General features: G+C 34.8%; 1 protein-coding gene and 1 non-coding gene across 2 annotated transcripts; both read right to left on the bottom strand.

The window, feature by feature from the left end:
* Positions 1–2,668: 2,668 nt before the first annotated feature.
* LOC148571505 (uncharacterized) lies at positions 2,669–3,729 on the bottom strand. The gene is made up of 2 exons (XM_088507272.1): positions 3,595–3,729; positions 2,669–3,493 (listed from the first exon to the last, which is right to left on the bottom strand). Exons 1-2 carry the CDS (start codon positions 3,727–3,729, stop codon positions 2,669–2,671), a joined length of 960 nt encoding a protein of 319 aa, XP_088363398.1.
* Positions 3,730–20,024: 16,295 nt separating this feature from the next.
* LOC148571504 (small nucleolar RNA R71) lies at positions 20,025–20,128 on the bottom strand. Its single transcript, XR_015909012.1, has one exon. It is a non-coding gene; the product is annotated as a small nucleolar RNA R71 (small nucleolar RNA).
* Between the last annotated feature and the right edge of the window lie 213 nt (positions 20,129–20,341).

The raw sequence follows: 20,341 nt of genomic DNA, 5'->3' as shown, positions 1-20,341 counted from the left end.
TAACCAAAGTGATGAGAATTCATAATAGCAAGAGAAAATGAAAACAAAGACTAATAAGAACTAATAAAAACTAACTCCTAAAACAAGCAAAAACTAGCAAAGAAGCATATTAACATATATACAATAGCCAATAACATAACACCATTGCAATTCTCCGGCAACGATGCCATTTATTTGATGTTGAAAATTTGTCGTCGGTCTAGATTTTCTTCTTATAGAAAAGAATTACTTCGTTGTAAGTATAGCTCCAAACCAACAAACAACTCTCACATCAAATTAAATTTGGTTGTCACAAGTAACAAACCCTAAATAAGAATTAACCGAAGTATTTAGACTCCGGGTCGTCTCACAAGGAATTGCAATGAAGTGAATGATTATTGGCTATGAAGGGGACAAGGGGTTTTGTTTATAAGAGGCGGAAAATAAATGACAAGAAAAGTAAATCAAGCAAGTAACTAAAGAAAGCAAGTAATAAAGAGCAACATTCATGGCAAGAATTGAGATCATAGGCTTTCTATCCTAGTCATACATTGATTAATTCATCTTATTTAGTCAACTCCAACAAACGGAAGAAGGTATCATGTCATCTTCACATAGGGAGAATGTCAAACAAGACTAATTAATCATGTCACAAATATAAACAAGAATTTATCTTATTATGTCATCTCTAACATTGGAATAAGATTTAGGTTATCTTCCATGAGAGAAAGTCTAACAAGACTAGCTAATCTCAATCCAAAAGTCCTAATCAACTTACTAATTAAATTAGCAAAAGATTAGCGTCAATGAAAATAATATGAGTTAACAACTCTAGATCACCAACATGAGTTGGGTTTTTATGACTCAAGATTACCTAATTACTCTTTCCAAGCCAAGAATGCTCAAAATCTACTCTAACATCCAACCAAGCATTTTATGAAATACTTGGAAGGCATAAAAGGAAAGCATAGTAAAAATGCAAGAATAATAAATCTACCAACTACCAATTGCAAGGAAAGTAAGATCACAACTCAAATCATCAATTAAAAGAACATCAAACATTAAATTTCATTAAATGTAAATCAAATCCAACAAGAGCATCCATGAACATAAAAAAGAGCATAAAAGGGAAATTAACATCATAAACTAAGAGAATGAAAGAGTAGAAGTAAGAATTCATAAAAGAAACAAGATGAAAATATGAGATTAAACCTAAATCTAGAAGAGATTAACCTATCCTAACCTAATTCTAGAGAGAAGAGAGAGCTTCTCTCTCTAGAAACTAACCTACATGATGCTAATACTACAAACAATTGCTCCCCCCTTTGTCCAAGCTTGAATTATTTATGAAATAGCATTAGAAATAAGTTGGGTTGGGCCCAAAGTGCTTCAGAAATCGCTGGGGGTGATTTCACTTTAGTGGGCCACGAGCAGCATCGGCGCGCACGCGTACATGGCGCGTGCGCGTCCCTATACGCAAAAAAACATATGGAAAATTTTAAATCATTTCGAAGCCCCGGATGTTAGCTTTCCAATGAAACTAGAACTGCCTCATTTGGACCTCTGTAGTTCAAGTTATGGTCGTTTGAGTGCAAAGAGGTCAGGCTTGACAGCTTTACGGTTCCTTCATTTCTTCATGAGTTCTCCCACTTTGCATGCTTTTCTCCTCACTTCTTCCATCCAATACTTGCCTTATGAACCTGAAATTACTCAACAAACATATCAAGGCATCGAATGGAATTAAAGTGAATTAAAATCACCAAGTTTAGGGCCTAAAAAGCATGTTTTCACATTTAAGCACAAATCAAGGGAGAATTGCAAAACCATGCTATTTCATTGAATAAATGTGAGAAAAGGTGATAAAATCCCCCAAAATAAGCACAAGATAAATCACAAAATTGGGGTTTATCAGCGGGTCAGACGACCTCAGCGCTGCTTCACCAGATCACATCTCATATGAGGACATAGTGGATTTGTCACATGTTTTATGTATTCCTATATTAGTTATGTATGGAAACTTATTTGTGCATCATGTTTTAGTTATTCTGTTATCTAGACTTCAGTTTGACTTATGTATGTGGTGTAGTTAATTTGTCACGCAAAACGTCGTTACCTTATGTTCTATTGTATTATGAAAAAGAAATCGCTGATAAATTTTATTAAAATAAGGAATCACTAGTAAGCACGCGTACCCAATTTATAAAACCATAATGCATGATAAATTTAAATTAACATCAATAGTAGATGTCTATTGCTTACAATAAACCATACAATGGAAATAAAATGCTAAATCGAAATATAACATGACATAACAAGAAGCATAGACATCACACATTACTGGCAGTTGCAGATCCAACTGTCACTCCTCTCTGGAGATAACTCCTACCTGTATGGCCGGGTTGTCGGCATAGTCCACATCGCTTGGGCCGGTTCGGGTCCGCCTCGTCCATCGAAGTCCGAATCCTAGTAGTCCTGGGCGTCCTTCAGTCGCCCGTCTCTTGGTCGGGTCCGGTACGACGGTTGGACCATCATATGGCGGCTAGAATCCCTCCAGAATCGGAGAAATGAATCCCATCCGATAAACATCGAACACGGAGCTAAGTCGATACACCTCATGCACATAGGTGGACCACGTTAGGCGTGCATATGCACAGCATGACAATGCATGTCGGCATGGATAATAAAGTGCCTAGAAATAGCCACAATCACATGTCTGGTCCCTGAGGGATACTCTGTATGAGCCAAGTGAAAAGCTCCCTGTTGGAGTGGTCTCAGCCACAGTAAACTCTGAGTTGTCCCTATCGTACTGCATCACGGTGAAGCACCTTGAGGCCTTCAGGTTGGCCTCGATCGCCTTAAGCAGATGCTGACTGAACTGCTGCCTAGTGCCTAACTGTGCCTCGGTCTCTTTTCCCTTACGAACGAATAGCTCGGCCAACCGCCCATATGTGGCTTTCACCAATGCACACACCGGAAAGTTCTTAACACCCTTTAGGATCGAGTTCCCACACTCAGATATGTTCATAGTCATGTGTCCAAATCTGCGGCCTTCATCCCGATGCTGAGTCCAATGTGCATACTCAATTAGATTAGCCCAGTCGCACATCGCAGGATCAAACGTTCTCAGGATGTCAAACCAGTATTGAAACTCAACCTCTGTCTTTGCATATGCAGCATTCACTAACAGCTTCCTTGCATCCTTGTCCTTGAATGTCAGGGCAAAATTAGCCGCAACGTGACGGATGCAGAACGCCCTATATGCGGTAGGCGAAAGCCATCCCCCATCAGGAGCCTCCAACGCAGCCTTTATCCTATTGTGCTTATCTGATATAACAAGTATACCCGGTTGAGGTGTCACATGAGCCCGAAGGTGGGATAGAAAAAATGACCATGACTCCACATTTTCACCTTCCACAAGTGTAAAAGCAACATGAATGATGTTGGAGTTGCCATCCTGTGCAATAGCGATAAGTAGTGACCACCGTATTTGCCGTACAGGTGGGTCCCATCCACACTAACCAATGACTTGCAATGTCAAAATGCCTCAACACATGGTGGGAATGTCCAAAACAAGCGATGGAAATAAGTTGTAGAATCATCCAACTACCCACATACTCGAACATGACTCGTTCTCAAGATAGCTACACTACCCAGCATAGTAATCTGCAAGCCCAATACCCATCGTGGCAACTCATTATACGAATTTTCCCAGTATCCGTAAATTTGTGCCACAGCCTTCTGTTTGGCCATCCAAACCCTCCTATACGTCGGTCTGAACCCGAAGTGTGCTTCCGTGGCATTCTGCAGTACCTTAGTCTACGTGGCAGCATCAGCTCTGATTAGGGGCATAATGAAGGCCGATATGACATGATAATCAAGCTTTCTGTGGTCACTAGAGATCGATGTGGCTAGACAAGTATGAGGACCATTGTACCGTTTTACCTCCCATATCCCCTTGCGCTGGCGGAGGCTGACCCAAATTAGCCATACGCACCCGCTCCCGAACTCCTTGAACTTGCCATAGTACTTGCGATGATCCGACTCCAATACCTTGTACTCAACTCCGCGGCGAATGCTATAGGTCTTCACGCTAAGCACGACTTCCTCTTTATCCTGAAACTGCTGGCCAACCTGAAATTCAGCTACATCTCCTGCATTTTGTGAGTCTCTTGCCCTGAAGCTAACAGGTACAGAGGGATCTTCCTGAGGTGCCATGGCATCCAAGTCCAGAGCAGAGAAGTGGGGGGGACTGATTAGTACCTGAACTAGATGCTCCTCCACCCACAGGTGGAGTCGTCCGTGGTGTTTCCTCCTCGCTATCATCTACAGTAATCGTTGTGGGCTCCACATCATCATCATCATCATCATCATCATCATCATCATCATCATCATCATCATCCTGTAATGCATCATCAACCCTTTCGGGTGCTCCAATCTCTCTGAATACCGCAACACACAGAGGAGAACTGGGCGCCGCGAAAGCACCGTTTCCCAACGGTCCAGCCTCGCCAACTAATACATCACAACTTCGATTCAGATTGACGACAAATGATGGTGAAGCCACTAAATCTGGCATGGGTACAATCACCGGCACTGCTGACGAGGATCCAACAGGCAATGCACTAGAGCTGGCTAGATGTCCTGTGGAGTGCATATTCCTGTTCTAGCCTCCAGAACTAGATACCACATCCACAAGTTTCGCCAACAACTCCGGAGTCCTCACCTCAAGAAATTGACGGCGACAATGAAACAACACCTGCATATCTTCGTCATTGCTAATAATGAATGAATCATACTTTACATCATCGCGTAACATGAAAATCGGAATTCGATAGAACAACTTCTCCACCCGTTTCATGCCATGCAGTCCTAGTCTCTGGAGTATAGTATTCTTAAACTTAGCGAAACTTATCGAAGGTTTGAGAAAAATACTCAGTGGGTCCTTGTCAGTGAACTTAATTTCTAATTGCGTTTTCTTCTTAATGGACCCTCTATAGTGCACAAGAGCTACAAAACTCTCATCAGTAGTCATTGTGAATCTCACTCTTCTACAAAATTTCGTATAGTAGCTCGTTTTTACATACCTCCTTGCTTTGTAAATCGAAACATTTAAATTCGATTTACTCTAACGTTGGTTGCATGTGTGAATCGAATTTAGTTCATTCGATTTACGTTCATTCATAAATCGAATTTATTAGCTTCGATTTAAGTTCATCTCTAAATCAAATTGATTTGATTTAATTTTCATTCAACTTCATTTATTACCTAATTCGAATAATTTAGTTTCGATTTACTACCTGTTTTGCTAAATCGAATTTATTCAATTCGATTTATATAGAAACGTGGTTTGGGACTTTGACGTTACAATTTTTAGTTTGGGACATTCAGGACATATTGAAATGCACTTGGTTTAACCAAGTCATTTGCCCTATAATTAAATTAGAATTTATAATTCATAGTTTTTTTTTAATTTCTATTTTTCTCTTATTATCCAGGTAAGTTTATAATTAATTGCAAAATATCAAGATCTATAATAATTAAATTCAATTTTTAACTATTGAATTTAATTATGCTCGATCGAACAAACAAAAATATAGTTGTCTCTAGTACAATATAAATGTCCATTAAATATCCACTCAACATGACTTATTCTTCTAATCAAATATTTTTTAGCGGTATAAACATTAAATAGTAGACGATGCAAGATTTTCAAAATTTGAAAAAAAAAATTAATATCGCATATGTATAAATAAGGATATAGACTGAGGCAATAGATACGCACTACCAATATAAAATACTCCTTTTTCTTTGTCTTTCTATGCATGCTACAATATATTTAAATATTTATGAATAATTTTTTATTATATTGAAATAATAATATTGGTGAATATTAATACTAAAGTCTTCTATTTATATTTTTTTATTTTATATTTATTTTCTCTTCCTTATTTATTTATTTACAACACATTATCAGTATGAGATTCTGATCAAAATTTAAGAAGTCTCAAGTAACAAATTTTATTTTGTCAAAACTCTCTCATCTTGAATTTAATACTCTTGATATATCTGAAAATAACTACTAATCATGGATATTAGATGTCAAAATTCATCTTGATTCAATGGATTTTGAAAATACCATTAAGGCTGAAAATAATACATCTCAGAAGGATAAAGCCAAAGCCATGATCTTCCTTCATCGTCATCTTGAGAAAGGATTGAAAAATAAATATCTCACACTAAAAGATCCTGCAAATCTATGGAAGAACCTTGAAGAAAAGTATAATCATCAAAAGACAGTGATACTTTCTCAAACTCGATATGAGTGGACACACTTGTGTCTAGAGAATTTTAAATCCATAAATGAATACAATTCAGCAATGTTCTGAATTACCTCACGAATGAAATTATGTGAAAAAAATATAACTGATAATGACATGCTATAGAAAATTTTCTCAACTTTCCATGCCTCGAATGTGCTTCTGCAACAACAGTATTGAGAAAAATAATTAAAAAATATTCTGAGATAATTTTTTGCCTTCTTGTTGCTGAACGTAATAATGAATTGCTTTTAAGAAATCACGAAGCGCGCCTAGCTGACGCTGCCCCGTTTTCTGAAGCAAATGCGACAAATCATAACCCAGAAGAGATAAATGGCAAGATTTTGATAATAAGAAAAATTATGAAAAAAAGAAAAATTATGCTCAAAGAAAATATCTCACCAGAAGTGGGATAAAAAAAGAAATAATGGGCAAAATAAATTGACAGAGGATAAATGTTTTCATTGTGGTGGAAAGGGACATTGGTTACGTACCTGTCGTACCCCAAGATACTTAGTTAATCTTGATCAAATATCTTTGAAAAAAGATGACAAAGGAAAGAAGACAAATTTTGTTTCAAAGGATATTGTTAAAAATTACACCACTCATTATGAAATATCTTATTTCTTTGAGAATCCTAAAGAAAATATTGGCCATTTGATCAATGATGAAAAATTTTAATATTTAGGTTCGTTAAGTATTTATGTAAATAAATAATGTAAACAAAACTTCTTATTAAGTTTTATTCTCTATGTATTTGAATTTCAAGTATAATGTATATAAATAATGTTTAATAAAATATTTATGTTTATGAATTTCAAAATTACTAAATGTGTCAAGTTATAAAATAATAATAATAAAATTTTTACTATATGATACTATGTACAGTACTTTTTAGAAAAATAATTTTAAGCAGGAATACAATTTTACTGCGCATGTACTTTTACTCATTTTATTATTATTATCTGTCTTTGAAGAAAATGGCAATGAGATATAATGAAGATGTTTGTCTTGAGGATAGTGTAAGTTTGCATACCATTTTCAAACGTAATATATATTTTACTCATCTTGTACCAAAAGAAGAATATGTTAATACTATTATTGGCTCAGGCAATGTGATAGAAAGCTCTGGAAGAACTATACTTTTTTTTTCCGGAGGAACAAAATCTATAATAAATAATACACTACTGTCTACTAAGTCTGTAAAGAATTTGTTGAGTTTTAAAGATATTTACCGAAATGGATATCATATTGAAACAATGAATGAGAAAAATCATGAGTACTTATGTATCACAACTCATGATTCAAATAAAAAGGTTATATTAAAAAATTTGCCTTCACTTTTTTCTGAGCTATATTATACTAAAATTAGTACAATTGAATCACATGTCATTTTAAACTAGAAGTTTACTAACCCAAATAAATTCATAATTTGGCATGATCGATTGGGACATCCTGGAACAACCATAATGCGGAGAATTATTGAAAATTCTCATGGACATTCACTAAAGAACCAGAAGATTCTTAAATTCAATGAATTTTGTTGTGCAGTATGTCTGAGGGAAAGTTAATTTTAAGGCCATCACTAGTAAAGATTGGATTTCAGTCTCCTGAATTCTTAGAAAAGATTCAAGGCGACATATGTGGATCTATTCATCCACCATGTATATCTTTTAGATATTTTATGGTCCTAATAGACGGATCTTCAAGATGGTCACATGTGTGCTTATTATCTTCTCGAAATCTGGTGTTTGCAAGATTACTTTCTCAAATTATTCGATTAAAAACACAGCTTCCAGAAAATCCAATCAAAGCAATTCGTCTTGATAATGCTGGTAAATTCACTTCCTAAGCCTTTGATGCTTATTGTATGGCTAACGGAATAAGCGTTGAACATCTAGTAGCTCATGTTCACACACAAAATAGGTTAGCAGAATCACTTATTACATGCCTCCAATTAATTGCTAGACCCTTACTTATGAGAATGAATCTCTCAACCTCTGCCGGGGGGTTTATTTTAATAAATAAATAAATTATAATAATTACTGAAATAAATAATTAAAAAATATTTACCAAAATAAATACTCCCCCCTTATCTCGTTTACACTGTAAACGAGATAATTTTTCACGTGTCTCGTTTACAGTATAAACGAGATATGTGTAGTTTTTCTATTTTCGTTTATCTCGTTTACACTGTAAACAAGATATATGTATTTATAAATAATTAAATATAATTTTTAAAAATAATAAAAAATATTAATGATTTAAATTGGATAAAACTCTTAAAAATGAAACGTTTCAAATAATAAACAAGATGGATGATTTTAAATAATAGGAAAGATAAACCATCCATTTTAAATGATAGGGAAGATGGACTGTCTATTGAAAATAAGCACGTCAACACGTTTACGTGAAAGCACATAAGTGCACCATTAAACTGCCCACTATTAATACGATTATCTTTTTCTAACTACCCCACTATTAATACTATTGTTTCTAACTGATAAAATTTTTAAATTTTTTTATGTACTATCTTGAGTATTAATTTTTGAATTCAAATTATATATATTTCAAATTTCGTTTATTGCATAAGAGTACATAAAAATTTGAAATATAATTTAAATATAATTATATTTCAAATTTTGTTTTATTTATCTTCCAACAATTGGAAAATGGTTAAATATAATTATATTTTAAATTTGTTTTATTCAAATTATATTTTTTATTATTTTCAGAAAATATATTTTTATATTTATAAATACACATATTTCTTTTACAGTGTAAACGAGATAAAACTATAAATGAGATATACGAAAATTGAAAAACTACGCATATCTCGTTTACACTATAAACGAGATACGTGCAAAATTATCTCGTTTACAGTGTAAACGAGATAAGAGAGGGATATTTATTTTGGTAAATATTTTTTAAATTATTTATTTCAATAATTATTATAATTAATTTATTTATTAAAATAAAAAATCCCTGCTTGGGGCATGCTATTTCAAATGATGTAGCACTTATTCGATTGAGGCCAACATATTACCATCAATTCTCTCCTCTGCAATTAGCTTTTGGCCAACAGCCAAATATTTCCCATTTAAAAATATTTGGGTGTACGATATTTGTCCCAATTGCCCCACTTTCTCGCACTAAAATTGGATCTTAAAGAAAATTAGGAAATTATGTGGGATATGATTCTCCCTCTATAGTGAGGTGTCTTGATGGTATTTCAAATTATGTCTCCCTCTATATGTGTTTAAAGCTCGATTTGCATATTGTCATTTTGATGAATCAAAATTTCTAATATTAGGGGGAGAGAATAACTTCTTGAAAAAGAACTTAATTAGAATGTATCATCCTTGATGCTTTTAGTTCATTGATCAAGACAATGTGACTAGAAGTTCAAAAGATTATATATTTGCAAAGAATAGAAAATGAATTATCTGATGCATTTTCTAATACGAAAAGGATATCGAAATCCTACATACCAGCTGAAAATGCACCAACTCAAATTGAGGTCCCAGCCGGACAAATGGCTACTGAAACAAATTCATGTCAGAAGTGTGGTAGACTTGTCGATTCTAAAGAAAAATTCCTCGAAAAAGAAAAGAGATAAATACTATTCTTGCTGGAAAAGATAAAGACATAGTAAAGACACTTATAGTTATCCAAAATTCTGATATAATTTTGATGCCAGAAGACGTTCAGGTACATGAAAATTCTGAAAATTATAAAACTGATGAGATCTCGATAAATTATGTCTTTACAGGACAAAAATAGAACCGAAATAAAACAATTATCAATAAAATATTTGCATATAATGTGGCATTATACATCATGCATGAAAGTAAGATCTTGAGCCAAGAACAATCGAAGAATATCGACAAAGGAATGATTGGCCAAAATGGAAAGAATCTATGAAGGCTGAGTTAGACTCACTTGTAAAATGTGAAGTCTTTTGACATGTAGTTCATCCACCAGAAGATGTAAAACTTGTTGGATACAGATGGGTATTTGTGAGAAAACAAAATGAGAAAAATGAAGTTGTACGCTACAAAGCTCGACTTGTGGCATAAGGTTTTTCACAAACGCCTGGTATAGATTATGAAGAAGCATATTCTCTTGTAGTAAATGCAATTACATTGCATTATTTGGTCAGTTTATCCGCATACTATAAACTACATATGCATATAATGGATGCGGTAACAGCCTATTTATACAAATCATTAGATCATGATATCTATATGAAAATTTCTGAAGGACTAAAGATATCTAAATCATTCAATGAATATTTGGAGGGGTTGTACTCAGTCAAATTACAAAGATCTTTATATAATCTAAAGCAATCTATACAAATATGGTATAATCATCTTACTAAGTATCTGGCCAAAAACGGATTCAAGAATGATGATATCTGCCCATGTATTTTCATAAAGAAATCTGCATCTGGATTCATTATAATTGCTGTGTACGTTGATGATTTAAATATCACTGGAACCCTTCAAGAGATTCCAACAATTATAAAAGATCTAAAAGAAGAGTTTAACATGAAAGATATCAGAAAGACTAAATTTTGTCTCGACTTGCAGATTGAGCATACAAAAATTAGGATCTTTATTCATCAAACAACATACACAGAAAAGATCTTGAAGAGATTTTATATGGATAAGTCACATCCATTAAGTACCCCAATAATTGTAAGGTCTTTGGATGTGAAAAAGGATCAATTTTGTCCTAAAGAAGAAAATGAAGATATCCTTGGTCTTGAAGTACCATATCTCAGTGCTATTGGAGCACTAATGTATCTTGCTAATAATACACGACCTGATATATCATTTGCAGTGAATTTACGAGCAAGGTATAGTTTCTCTCCAACCAGAAGACATTGGAATAGAATCAAACAAATCTTTCGATATCTTCATGGAACAGTTGATGTGGGACTATTTTATCTATATAAATCCAAGTCACAATTAGTTGGCTATGCAGATGCAAGATACTTGTCTAATCCGCACAAAGGAAGATCTCAAATAGGATACCTATTCACATATGGTGATACAGCTATATCATGGAGGTCCACAAAATAGACGATAGCAGCAACATCCTCTAATCATGCTGATATACTCGCGATAAATGAGGCAAGTCGCGAGTGTTTTTGGCTCAAGAGTTTAATCCAATATATTCTGTCATCCTGTGGATTGATCGACCATAAAATAGCTCCAACTATTTTGTTTGAAGATAATACAGCATGCATTGCTCAACTTAAGGGCGGATACATCAAAAGTGATAGAACAAAACATATTTCTTCCAAATTCTTCTTTACTCATGACCTTCAAAATCAAAGAATAATTAATGTCCAACAGATCCGCTCAAGTGATAATCTGGTAAATTTATTTCCAAAGTCACTTCTAAAATCCTCCTTTGAAAGATTGGTACATCAGATTGGGATGCGCCGATTCTGAGATATTAAATAATGTTGACAAGAGGGAGAGGTTGTACTCTTTTTTTCTTGGTCAGATTTTTGTTCCTAATGGGTTTTCTTGACAAGGTGCTTAATGAGGCAGTCCTTATCACAAAGAATATTGTACTCTTTTTCCTTCACTAAATTTTTTTATTGCATTTTTTTAATAAGGTTTTAATGAGGCATATTCCTAATAGACATCCAAGGGGGAGCATTACAATATGAATGTCCACTCAGTATCCACTCAGCATAACTTATTCCTCCGATCAAATACTTTTGGGCAGTACAAACATTGAATGGTAGACGGTGCAAGATTTTTAAAATTTGAAAAGTTAACATTGTAGATATATAAATAAGGGTATAGGCTGAGGCAATAGATAGACACTGCGAATATAAAATACTCCTCTTTCTTTGTCTCTCTATGCACGCTGCAATACATATAAATATATATGAATCATCTCCATTATATTGAGATAATAATATTTGTAGATATTAATATTAGAGTCTTCTATTTATACTTCTTTATTTTATATTTATTTTCTCTTTCTTATTTATTTATTTTACACTAGTCTCTATTTTAAAGAAATTATCCCTAACTTAATTAAAATTAATTTTCTAAAAAGCTTAGGGCCTTATATTTTCAAACTTGTGTGTGGTCTTCTAATGACTTAATATATCATTCTATGCATGTGGCCTTGTTTGGAATTTTTTTCCATAAATAAAATAAATATTATATTTACAGATATAGACATAAATAAAAAATTTATATATTTTTTATATTATTTATCTCGTCTTTATAGAACACGAATCTGTTATGCACGTATTTCGTTTGCATAGAGAATGAGATAAGAAAATATGCGCTAAATGCATATAATATTTTCATACATGATAAGACATGGACATTATACTACATGTATCTCGTCTGTATTGGAGACAAGATATATTCATAATTGTTATGTTTTTATTGTAACCGGGATATGTATATTGTAATGCCTATATAAGTATATCGTGTGGGAACGAGTTGGACCACTCTATTTTGTCTTTTAGCACACTTTTTTAGTAAGTTTTGACTTTGATAGAATTTTTGTAGCTCTTAGTGAGATCTAATATCTTGAGTACGTTTTCTAGACTTCAACAGGATGAATGCAAATTGACACATGGAGAGAGCATTCAACCGTGAGGTTGGTACTCATATTAGTCAATCTTTTATTTTTTTTTGTTAATTTTATTTTTAAATAATTTAAATTCCTTTATTGTACAAATTTTGTGCATTATTGGGAATAATTGGTTAAGTAATGACATTATTGTTAGGGTTAGAATTTATTGTTTAGAATATATTTTAACTTAGATGCTAACATTGAACATGTTTTTAGTGCAACTAGTTTTTAGGATTATAGGTACAACTTGTTTTTGTTAAAAAATTTTAGTTAAGTTTTACATTTTCATAGTGACCTAGGGTGTAATGATCCAACTTGTAACATTCTCATTATCAGAATGTCACGCTTCCAGCTGTGCCACTCTGATAGTAAGAAGTATTACGACGATTTCATATACTTAGTAATAAAGTAAGAGCTTTTGACTCGAAACCGTATCGCTGTTTTCTTTGAAAAACCGAAAAAAATACTTTATCTTAAAAACAAACAAGCATATTCATATATTCAAAACTTATTACATAAGTAGTTTATAGATATAATATACATATAAATATACAACTCCTATCCCTCTTACAATATTACAATAACAAAGGCAAGGGAAGAAAAATTATCTAACTAAAACAATAACATCGTATAAACAAAACGCAACAAAACTCTTCGTAAGCTCCTTCATCCGATTCCTAAAAAGGTAAAGCTGTGAGGGAGTGAGAACCTAACCACACGGTCCCACCACGGCATTTCAGAATTTGTTATAAGAAGATATTTACAAAGAAAACCGTTTTCAAACATAGTGATCATCCAAAAATCCAAAACCTTTTTGTTCTTATAAAAGAAGTCTTAAAAGATTCCTAGACTGTATGAATGACCAACCTATTCCAAGCATAGGTTCATTAAATCTATGCTGAACCAGCTTGGTTTTTCATACTTAACTAAACCTCAATCAGAAACCAAACACGGCCTCCAGCCCACCGCATAATCAATCAACATTACCATCAACCCATCACCAATCATCAATCACAAAAGTACCACACCAGAAACAAACATAGGCAAAACAGACAAGGAAAGCACATGTATAGATAGTAATTACGACAAATAGCTCAGATAGCAGTTAATAATAGTTAAGCAATTAGGCAAACTAAAACAAAATTTAAACTCAAACAAAACATGCAAAAGCATATGATGCATGCCTATCCTACGGCTGATGATATCATCTGTCAGTTATATAGCCAGCCCGACATGTCTTGGTAGCTAACCTTAGACAGAAACACCCATTGCGGAGTAAGTGGACCTGAGCCATAACCCCCTTGCTATAATTCAAACCTCATCATCCTTTCCATTCCATTCATCAATAATTCAAACTCATCAAAACTTAGTTCATCCTTTTTTAAATAAATAAAACTCAAAACGTAATCCTTTCCTTAATAACTCAAAATCAAATCATATAACCCTTAAATCCAAATCTTTCTAAATAACCATTTCAAACGAAACCTCTAATTTTTATAAAATTTTGACAGCATTTCCTCTAAACACTACAAGAAAATAAACTTCTTGCCACGCTTTTAAAACGTACCGAAAGGTGCAAAAAAATTTTTGAGCTATCGGTACGCTTTTGAAAGGGTCACATCTGCCAGCGTGCCGGTTGATCTATCGGCACGCTTTTCTTGATCTATTGGTACGCTTTACTTTTTGTCACGCTTTTATCTATTGGTACGCTTAAAAGCGTGACTGTATGTATAACCCTATAGCCACGTTTTTAAAGCGTGCCGAAAGATGAATATACAGCCACGCTTTTAAAACGTGCCAAAAAATGGATATCCAACCACGCTTTTAAAACGTGCCGAAAGATGTATATACAGCCACGCTTTTAAAGCGTGCCAAAAATTAAAAACTTGTCGTTACACTTCAAATGCGTGGCCTAATACTTTTTCAAATAAAAAAAAAGAAAAATAAGAAAAATAGAAATACTAATAAGTTAATCTTTCAAATAAAATATAATACTAAAAAATTAATCTTCCATTGATTTATATGAATTATGTACATGATAAAACATGAATAAAATATTTAAAAAAAAATAAATTCAAATTCCAAAATAAACATTTAAAAAAATTACAATTCTATGTTATAAAAAATCTAATCTAATTCTTAAACAACATCCGGACTAATTTGTAGCACACGAATGGTTGCCCGCAACTCTTGTATAGCTGTTGGAGGTGGAGAAGCTGTTGAGCAACAGTAACCTGTATGCATGAGAACTATACAACAAATTGCAAAATCAGTACTAATTTCAACCATGTCAAATTTGTCACTTAGTAATCAAAACTAGTAGCCTCCTTTTTATAATAATACGTACCTGCAACAAGACCCGAGTCATATGTGTAGACATCACCTCTGACCTGAACATATTAATATTAACTCTCATTACTTGGTATAGCATCAGAATTCAGAATATTAGAGGCTAAAGGCAGATTTAAATTTCATACATTGGGTTCCCAAATAAAAAATATAGGTACATTTTTCTAATAGCAAAGTGAACAAATGAAAATTTTCATCTCATCTCATTAAATCATTTCATTAACTGAATTAATGTAAAAAAATTCATGCCGGCATCAAGGAAGCATTAGTGAAAAGTATGCATTAAAATCACATAAAACATTGACAAATGGAATGTAAACATTGCATTGACTGCAACGATAGCAAGCAGCCATAATGAATCAAATGATGCATATAAGTTGGCACTAGTTGAGTATGTTCAAACTTGAAACACCAGTTACATTAAAAAAAAAAAAAGAAAAATACTCGATGTCTGAGCTGAGGTTTCAACAAATACAACAAACATATAGCTATTACTAAGTAGCGGAATTTCACACTAAGAATAATAGTGGCAAACCATATGGTGGTAGTGTCCAATTACAGCCAATACCACTATACGTTAATGCATCATCTGTTATCTGAAAGCTCATCAAAATTCACAGCACTGAGTTAACATACAAATGAAACCTAGAAAAAAGTTATGATACCTTGATAGTCTCGCTTAAATCTCCAAAACCGTGGAAGCTGTGCAGGGGGCAGAACTACCAGCGGGCAGCTACTCCAGAGCACAAATTGTAATAATCTCATTAAAATCATATTTCTTTATTTCTCAAGAAGTTATCAATTAAGAGTCTCCTATATAAATACTCTCTGAAGTACCTAATCATATCACTCTGCATCACAAGCATGTTGCAGAGTAGTTTATTACAATTCAAAAATCACAGAAAATATACACATGGTCATTGGTTAAAAATGGACTCACCTCTAGATCTTGAATCTGCTCAATGCGTGGGTCCTCAAACTTAAACTTTCGAATCACCATTCTTTCTCTATCTTCCTGCATGTAAGGCAACACAGTTGACAGTTCATCCATGAACTCTTTTTGAAGATTTAATGTAGATTATGGTATACAGAGCTTAGCAGTTCCTTGTTTGAATCCTTAACATTTAATAAAGCTTGAGACTGAAGCGCTATATCTTGGACAGAGATAGGCTCAGACCTAGCACCCTTTGTTGCAACAGCCCGCTATCAAGATGATGAATCAAGTAGTTAGGAAGTCAAACAAATCTTAAAAGCAATCAACCAACACAAACTCAAACATTCTTAGGCATAAAGCAAAGTTAGTTGCTTGTAGATATACACAAACAGTAGGTGTGGATTTTGATAAGGTTTTCTCACCTATTATCAAACCTGTAACTATTAGAATAATCTTAATCATAGCTTTATCAAAAGGTTGGGCAGTGAAGCAGTATAATTTTCATGATGCTTTTCTAAATGGAAATCTAACCGAGACTATTTACATGTCTCAACTCCCTAGTTTTGTTTGTGATGCCAAGGCATCATAGGCTAGTTTCACTAGCATTTTTCTGTTAGTTTTAGTTGTTTTATGCATTTTCTTGAGCTTAAAGTAACCAAAAATGGTTAAATGAAGAACAAAGCAATGAACCATCCAAACAACATGATTTTGATGCATATTCCATGAGTTTTAGTTATAATACTTAAATGCTATGAATGGAAGATTTCTCATGAAATTTTGCAAGACTTTGATGCAATTGTTTGGATGATTTCAGGGAAGAAGAGGCTAGGCAAGGAAGCAACAAAATCAATAAAGGAAGCTTGAATATCACATGTGGAGTTTAAGTTCCAGTTTAAGCCTAAACTAGAGCTTAAACGCCAAAAATCATGAAGGATAAGAAATGCTGGAATTGAAGTTTAACCTCCAGTTTGACCTCAAATTGGAGGTTAAACGCCAGAATGAAAAGCCTCACTAAAGAAGCATTCCACGTTTAACCTCCAGTTTGACCTCAAACTGGAGGTTAAACGCCAGAATGAGTATGCCACCCAGGGAGGAGTTCCACGTTTAACCTCCAGTTTGACCTCAAACTGGAGGTTAAACGCCAGAACCAGGAAGAGTACCAGGGAGCCATTCCACGTTTAAGCTCCAGTTTGACCTCAAACTGGAGCTTAAACGTGTTCGACAGCTTTTCTACTCCAGGGTTGCTCTCTCCATTTCCACGTTTAACCTCCAGTTTGACCTCAAACTGGAGGTTAAACGTGTTCGACACCTCCAGGGCTACCATTCTAAGCTTCCACGTTTAACCTCCAGTTTGACCTCAAACTGTAGGTTAAACGTGTTCGACCTCCAGTATGCCTCCACCCTTTTCCACGTTTAACCTCCAGTTTGACCTCAAACTGGAGGTTAAACGTGTTCGACCTCCAGTATGCCTCCACCCTTTTCCACGTTTAACCTCCAGTTTGACCTCAAACTGGAGGTTAAACGTGTTCGACCTCCAGGGCTGCCCTTCCTATCTCCACGTTTAAGCTTCAGTTTAACCTTAAACTGAAGCTTAAACGTGCTTCTACAAAAGGCCTCACTGGAAGTGTCTGGCGTTTAAGCTGCAGTTTAAGCTTAAACTACAACTTAAACGCCACTCTTGGAAAAGGTTTCTGGGCCAAAAATATTGTGATTTAAGTTAGTCTTTGAGCACAAAGATTAACTTAAACTTACTTTGGTATGAAACCCAATTGAATATCATGGTTTATGGGATTGGGCCTGAAGGATTGATGGGTTTGAAATCTCAATTTATTGAGTCATGTGTCATTATTTGATTATCACTAAGTTGGCTCAATAAATGTTACAGGATTTGGATCAACAACCTCATCAAGATTATGGATCATAAACCCAAGGCAAAAGGAAAGCAAGGAGAGGCCTCAAAGCCCAAGAAGCACAACTGAAGCTCAATATAGAAAGTGTATAAATAGGATAGAAGTTAAGTTGGAGAGGACTTTTACTTTCACTTTTAGCTAGTTTTCCTTTTATTTGTAATTGAATTCAGAGCTATGATTCACTAAACCCCCTTTCATTGGGTTAGGGAGCTCTATTGTAATTCAATGAATCAATAATAGTTTATCTTCTTCTTCAATCTTTTCTCTTGAATTTTGTTAGAAAGCTTCTCGATCTAATTCCATTGAGTAGTTGTCTTGGGAAAGAAACTACCCATACTTGGAATCCTTCGGAGCCTTGGGAAAGGAATGGAGGATTCATGCTAGAGAAGCTTTCTCACAGTGAATTGGATTGGGGTTTGGATGGATATTGTGACATGTAATCCTACCAAATTGTGGTTCATGAAATTGTGTGGTATAATCAGTGATCAAGCATCATCTCTTCTTATGAACATTTAAACCAAGGGATTGGGAATTTGTTTGTTTTTAGAGAGAATTGGTGAGCCAAGGGATTGGGATCCAATCATATAAGATTGCCAAGCAAAATTCAATGAATGCATTGATTGAGGAAGAGATATACATGTTTTGATTCGGAGATTTCAATATCTCCTAAACCCAATGAATTCCCCATTTCTGATTTCCACTTTCTCTTTACATTCTGCAACTCAATTCATGCAATCACCCCCATTCCCTTTTAATTTCAGCAATTTAGTTTCTGCTCTTTAATTCATGCAATTTAAGATTCCGCCATTTCAATTCCTTGTCATTTACTTTTCCCCGCCAATTTTACATTCCACAATACTCATCTCAATCTTGATTCCGCTCAACTAGAACACACTTCTAATCCGAATTGCTCACTCAACCAATCCTTGTGGGATTCGACCTCACTCTATTGTGAGTTTTTACTTGACGATAACCGGTGCACTTGCCGGAAGGAATTTCGCCGATCGTGCAATTTCCTAAATCGTAGCATAACTAGATTATGCGCATCAAGTTTATGGCGCCGTTGCCGGGGATTGGTTTTCGATTGACAATTCTCAAATTGGAAGCTAACTAGATTGAGCAATTTTCTCTTGCTTTGTTAATTCTGTCCAAGATACTTGTTGAATTTTAATTTCTGCACTTGGTTACATGCTTTCCTTCTTTATGCCTTTAAATTCATGCAACTAACTCACTGACTCACTAACTGTTTGAATTAATTCCTCAATTGAGCTAACCATACTCTTCCATTAACCAAGAGTATTTCACTTGTTTGTGTTTGAGCTGTGTTCTTGTATGACAGGTAGGAGAGGAGAGACATCAACTCCTCCATATACCGAACCAGAGAGGACCCTTCATAGACTTAGAAGGGAAGCAAGAGGGAAGAGAGTAGTGGGAGAAGAGGAATCTGAAGGAGAATCTGAGGACAATTTTGAGGAAGCTTTAGATCTCAACATGGATAGAGAAGTTCACAACCATGAGAGAGCTGAGGGAAACGATGCCATCCCTTAGAGGAGGGTTCTTAGTTCATACATAAACCCAACCTCTGGGAATTGTGGTAGTAGCATCCAGAAACCACCCATTCAGGCCAACAATTTTGAGCTCAAGCCACAGCTAATATCACTAGTTGAGAATCATTGTTCCTTTGGAGGAAGTGCTAATGAAGACCCAAACCAACATCTCACAAAATTCCTGAGAATTTGTGACACTGTGAAGTCCAATGGAGTCCAGGAAGATGCCTATAAACTGCTTTTGTTCCCATTTTCACTTAGGGACAAAGCAGCTAAGTGGCTGGAATCATTCCCAAGGGGGAGTCTAACAACATGGGATGAGGTGGAAAGCAAGTTTCTGGCACATTTCTACCCTCCACAAAAGGTCAATAGGCTTCGATCTGAGGTTCAGACTTTTAGACAACAAGATGGTGAAACTCTCTACGAGGCATGGGAGAGATTCAAGGACTTGACAAGGAAATGCCCACCAAACATGTTCCATGATTGGGTGCAACTGCACATCTTCTATGATGGGCTCTCTTATGAATCAAGGAAGGCTGTAGACCATTCATCAGGAGGTTCATTGAACAGGAAAAAGACTGTGGAAGAAGCCATTGAAGTGATCGAGACAGTGGCTGAGAATGAGTACTACTATGCATCAGAAAGGCACAACACTAAGGGAGTCATGGAGCTGAACCATGTTGATAC

Source organism: Arachis ipaensis, chromosome B3 (genome assembly GCF_059453495.1).
Source record: "Arachis ipaensis isolate K30076 ecotype BB chromosome B3, ASM5945349v1, whole genome shotgun sequence".
Taxonomy (NCBI): domain Eukaryota; kingdom Viridiplantae; phylum Streptophyta; class Magnoliopsida; order Fabales; family Fabaceae; genus Arachis; species Arachis ipaensis.
This window is presented reverse-complemented; position numbering and strand designations above follow the sequence as displayed.